This window comes from Anastrepha obliqua, chromosome 1 (assembly GCF_027943255.1).
Source record: "Anastrepha obliqua isolate idAnaObli1 chromosome 1, idAnaObli1_1.0, whole genome shotgun sequence".
In the NCBI taxonomy this organism is placed as follows: Eukaryota; Metazoa; Arthropoda; class Insecta; order Diptera; family Tephritidae; genus Anastrepha; species Anastrepha obliqua.
In genome coordinates this window covers 170,008,423-170,014,422 of record NC_072892.1, presented here as the reverse complement: position 1 = coordinate 170,014,422, position 6,000 = coordinate 170,008,423, and the positions used below count along the sequence as shown (strand labels likewise).

Here is a 6,000-nt window from a genome sequence, read left to right as displayed (position 1 = left end):
AAGTCTCTCAAATGAGCAAAGCCATTTGAACGCACACATACCCGCATACGTGAAAATTGTTCGTGCAAACATATTCTACTAGCGCTCACCAACTAAAGGTGAGTATGCAAATTGAGAATAAAAGCACTCAGCTGATGCTGACTGGTCAGAGCGATTGGAGCGTACCGCACTTTGTCATATTTAGGCGCACTTATATGTACGTATGTGTGTGTGTATGTGTGTATGCATGTATGAATGTTTGTATGTGTGTTTGCATGTATGAATGTTTGTATGTGTGTTTGCCTGTATGTAGGTAAGTACGTGTGTATACACGTATTGTGCACCTGAATCACTAGCACCAGTGTGAAGACAATTTGCTGGTCATTGAAAAGTCAGTAGAATTTGAACGCCGCGGCTGTTACAATACAATTGAAGTTACGGGCGTATGTAAATGTGATAGAAAATCATTGAAAATGAAATACGAATATACAAGTGATTGTCAGCAAATCGCTGAAAAGCAGCAAAATTATAGGAATGCAGAGGTTACGCATACTCCGCAAGCGTATACGCACGATTTCTCGAATATGAAATGTGCAAAGGAAGTGCCAAATAATGCGGAAGAAGAGCAGCGTGAAAATCATAGAAACAACAAAGCCACCCTTGGTTCTGATAGCAACGAACCCTCGGTGCGTTTGTTGCGCATACGAAAGTCGGTCACCGGTTCGTGCGGTTTCAATTTGACGCGCACCAAATGGGACCCCTACCCGTGGGTGCGTATGAGTGACCTGGCTGAGTACTGCCGGAAAGTAGCTGCGCGTGGGTGCGCGCTTTGTGAAATTCGTGTAGAAAAATTCTTAGCACATGAAATTGAAAAAAAAAAACGCAATGCATTGCTGTGTGATTTCATAATTAATTTTATTTGCCAGTACGGTTTTTCATTCATGCATTCATTCTCGTTTTCCATTGCCATTAGGTGAGTGCGGTCGATGCACATACGGCGGCGGAAATGAGCGGCCTGCAGGCGGGCGATTGTGTTTTGGAGGTCAGTGCAACATAACGAGTTACGAAGTAATAAAGTAAAACATAAATTAAAAAATTGTTTTCAAGCACTAAAAATGCAATTCATTTTCATTTAATATTTTTGTACTTATTTGGATGTGTGAATGAGACTCTTTAATTTGTTATTTTTTTCATAAAATTTTTTAGCTTGAAATTGAGAAATGATGCATGCATTCATAACTACAGTAAAAAAGTAACAAAAAGAATATTACAAAATATGAACTAAGAAAAACTCGGAATCTATTTTATGAAAAAATAAAACAAAAAATAGTTTAACATAAGACACACACAAAATTTCGTAGGAAATGGTCACGCTGGAATAAGATTAAGTTTGTGATCACAAAAAAAAATTTCAGGTAATTTTGTAGGGACCTATAGCACTAGTTGTAGGTCTCGTAAAACTAAAAAAAAATATATGTGGAACAAATATTTCCCCTAACTCTCATTATAACGCGTGTTTTTTGAGCTGCATAAAAATTAACGATATCGACAACTCTGATGACATTTTTCTTCCGTCAGGCTTACCAAGTCATCATGAATCGTACAACGCCAGAAAAACGCTTCCAAATTGTGAAAATTTATTCTAAAAAAATAAATCTATTCACAAAGTTCTTAGAGCTGTGGCGGTATCATCGATCTTTATTTCCTTGGCAATGAGAAAGGGAGCTACTATTTTGGCGAGCGCAATCGAGTTTTGTTTCGAAAAATTAATGAGCTAAACATCGACGACATTTCGTTCGCACAAGACGGCAATCTTGCCATTCAACGCGCTTAACAATCGATTTATTGCAAATCAATTTGGTGAAACATTTTTTTTAGAAGTGGTGCTGTTAAAAAAAAAATCAGCTGATTTACCGTTACCAACTTTAATAAATTAGCCTTGCTACCAATATTAGTAAAGACAACTTTAAGGGGGAACGCCACTGTCGGTCGTCAAAACATAGTCGATTTTTTGTAAGTAGATGATGATGATGTAAATAGATGATTATTCGAGGATCGTACAAAAAGCAATTTATTACATATGTATTAAACTATGTTGAAGTAAATTTTTATTAAAAAAGATTGAAAATTTACAAATTTATGTAAACAAAAGTAACGAGTTAAAAAAAATGACGTCATCTGGTGGCAGCGATACAGCAATGAATAATCATCTGAAATCAAACAACCAAAAATTTTATTAATCTACAATATACAATAGTGGCTATTGTTGTACGCAGCCGTTTTTTTTTTTTTTGTTTTTTTTGACAAAATGGTGATAATTTGAATTTCGATGTGTGTTTTTCACCATTTTTCTGTTTTTCAACAGGCCAAAAAAAATTGTTATTTTCAAAATTTTGAATATCGGCTACGTACATACGTACAACGAGAATACAATGCGATAACAAAAATTTTGAAATAAAGAAAATTAAAATCGGTTCATTAGTCTTCGAAGAATCTTTGCCACCGTATCAAAAAAAGGCGTTTCGAGAAAAACGCCTTTAAAATAAAGCATCGTATCGTAAGCGCTACGGGGCCGAACCGACGGGCACTCCCTTTAGTGCACATAGAATCGGGAATAAAGCGAGTTTCGCTTTAAAAATTTTACCACATTTTCTTGAGTAGTCGTACTAACAATTTATGCAAAAAAAAATCGATTTTTTTGAATTTTCACAGTGGCGTTCCCCCTTAATATTTTGACTAAAGATGAAAATCTCAATTTGTTTTAAGTAGCCTTTATTTCATGTCTTTTCAAGCAAATTTTTTTATTTTATTGAGTCGCCTTTATTTAATGTGTTTTGAAGCAGATGCATTTTATTTTTTTTTTTAATTGTTTTTTTTTAATATTTTTTAAATTTTGTTTTAAATTTTTTTGTAATTTTTTTTAAATTTTTTTTTATTATTTAATTCTTTTTAATAATTTTTTTTTCTGGACCGTTCAAGGCCTCAGTCAAGGCAAAAGGTGGTCATATAGTGCAAAAGTAAATTGATTTTTAAGTGAAAAATTTAACTTTTTTTTTAATTTTTTAATTTTTAGTTGTTTTACAAGAAGAAAATCTGATAGCGGGCTTGTTTCACAAATGACAAAGAAAAGTCTTGAAAAATGTTCAACAAGAACTTATTACCAAATTTTTTAAAAACTGAATATATCTCAAAATTGTAGAGTAAAAGAAATAAAATTAAAATTACTTGACTTCTTATTATACTCAAGCCTACAAATGTCACCACTTTAAGAAAAATTGAGGACCACGTTCAAACAAATCAGATCACTCAGTCGCTTTGAGCTAATTAACTCTACCGCCCGACTGCCGTATCAGCTGCTCAATTTATAAATTGGCGTGGGTCGATTTTGGCGCCCTGTGGCAGCCATTTTGTTTTGGTGACATCTGTCAAATCTTTTGTTTATTATTCAGTTTTTTATGCCAAATCATGGCAAGTTACACGATTGAACAGAACGTTCAAATGATAAAAGTTTATTATCAAAATGAGTGTTCATTAACGAAAACGTTGCGCGCATTGCGCCCATTTTTCGGTAGACGTGGTGGCCCTTCCAATTTCTTATGGCCCATATTGAACCATATGGACCTAGACGACATGTGGTTCCAGCAGGATGGCGCTACGTGCCACACAGCAAACGCCATTTTATTCCATTTCAACATCTACCCGCCCTTATTGAAAAACCGTATAGTATAAGTAGAATTTTTCTAATATATTTTAAAACGACTCTTCGCATTTGGCTAAACAAATCAACAAAGCTGTGCATTTCAAAGACCCAAAAAAAAAAAAAAAACTATTGCCCAACTTTTCACCATTTAAAGTCGTTTCGGGCACACTGTAGAATTAATATTGAACGCCTGCCAAATGTAGAAGTAGGCCTGACAATATTGCAAGTGCGATGAAAAATGCTAATTTGGTATTAAAAATAAAATCAGCAAAAACATATTTGTTGTCCTCTGCATGAGCTGCATATAAATCATGAAAGAGAATTACATGAAATGCGCGCGTCACTCCATCGATGGCGTATTTTCAGAAGATTTTTGCCTATAAAAAACAAAAACAAGCTAAAAATAAAATTTATATTTATAAATAAAGAAATGTGCAAAAACAACTGGAAATACGGCGAACAATGCGCGTAATTAGCCTGCATTTCTGCATCAAATGCAAACGTCAACGAAGCAGCGTAACGAACGCTAAGAAGAAGCAGAATCAAGTGGGTCGCTGATAATTTCGCCAGCAAAAATCGAAAAAAAAAAATTAGTAAAACATGTGGATAAATATGTAAACTCATTGTTTGTTTATGAAAATGTACACAACTAAAGGGTCTTTCAATAAGGATGAGGCAATGTTGAGAGGCTGAGGAGGGTAGTTCACTTTGTTTGTTCTTTTTTTGTGTTGGCGGAGCTCATCAAATCGGTGGTTTACTAACCAGCCACCTATGCCAAATCACTCTGAGAAGTTATACGATTGAGGAAGATGGCAAGTGAAAACTTTATTATGTACGATTTCATGTTTTTTGTTGTTGTTTGGGTTATCCCTCGCGGAGGTGCCGTAAATTGATCATTAAGATGCTTGCATTTAATTAAATAATTTATTTTATTTATTAATTTATTTTAATTACTAATAATCCAGAAATGCAGTATTTCTTAGAGAAAATGAAAATCAGGCTAATGCTAAATAGTTCACTCAAAAATATTTCGTTTGAACGAAAAAATTGTAAAATGTTTTATGGTGGTAGTGAAAAAGTTGCCTGAGTGACACAGCCCAGATCCAATTAGACGCTCCGGCTCTTCGATATGGTACCAGTTTGAGATAGCGGGGGAGAAGAGTTGTGGAGAAGGACTTGGCTTCACTTGGTGTGTCCACCTGGTGCCGGTTAGTATGAGAAAGAAACGACTGGCGCATTTTGTTCACCTCAGCCAAAGTCACGTAAGTGGTTAACGCGCCAACTAAGAAGAAGAAGAATTCTGAATATATCTGCTCCTGGCCTTCTTAGCAATTCGTCACTTCTGGATTTGTTGAAATTGGGCTATGTTTATTCAGTTATTTTGTGTTAGTGTATCTGTCAATGACCTGCTCGAATAGCGTGAAGTCCTCTCTTTTGCATACGCCTTGGGTACAGCCTATTTCTACCACTTCAGACTCATTATAGGATGCCCCAGTCTTGCGAGTTCATCAGCTTTCTCATTTCCCACTATGCTCCTATGGCCAGGTACCCAGATGGAAGATTTGTCGTGTGCGCTTTTGTATTGTCTGACGATTTTTGTCTCATGGTTTTTAATTATCCTGCCAAATTTGCCTACCCCGAGAACTTCTGCTTGAATACTACTCCAGATGTCTTATAGTCTACAGAGAAAAAAATGAGAGAAATCAGAAAATCTCGTCAAACAATTCATTGTGGAAGAAAAATCAAGGCCAGAGGATTTCAAAGCGAAATAAAGTCTCTCAAGCTTATAGAAATTGGAGCATTGGGAGCGTAATTCGTTTTAAGCACTGTAGTGACAGTCAAGATACACTAAAGCTTTTGCTAACCCAGTCTGCTCTTCGAAATTAGTCGGTGAATGTAAGACAAAATTGAACAAAGATGCCAAAGATGCCAAAGACGAAACAAATTGTATCTTATTTGAGTGCCTGTACACTGCGGTATTACAGGGTTCGAGTTGGCTGATAAACTGGCTAATGAAGGCTTTGCAAGCATAACACTAAGCTCTGAACTCTTTCTGGGTGACAATTCTGCATCGATTGAATTATGGATTGGCGATTTCATAACGTCTACCCATAGAAGACGTTTGCTGAGTTGGACTCCTGCAGAGTAGTCAAGTGCTTTGTGAAAGAACCAAATAGGAAACTAGCGATCTTTCTCCTAAATCTTAGGGGAAGGACTTGAGAGTTCTAATGTTGAGCATTTTCTCTGTAGCTGGCTGGCGTTTTCTAGAAACAGACTTAGGCCGTTGAGTTGCGATATACTGGGTATCTGGATATCTTAGA

The 6,000-nt window shown here is 35.9% G+C and overlaps 1 protein-coding gene across 2 annotated transcripts in view; it reads left to right on the top strand.

The window, feature by feature from the left end:
* Positions 1-397: 397 nt before the first annotated feature.
* Positions 398-6,000, top strand: part of LOC129240835 (probable serine/threonine-protein kinase nek3) — a 42,845-nt gene continuing 37,242 nt past the window's right edge. Inside the window, exons 1-2 of one of the 2 annotated variants that reach the window (XM_054876860.1) lie at positions 398-749; positions 953-1,021. In XM_054876860.1, coding sequence (XP_054732835.1) covers positions 453-749; positions 953-1,021 — 366 coding nt within the window. In that variant the 5' untranslated portion in view covers positions 398-452. The remainder of the gene's footprint in view (positions 750-952; positions 1,022-6,000) is intronic. The other variant, XM_054876868.1, reaches the window with a different exon arrangement.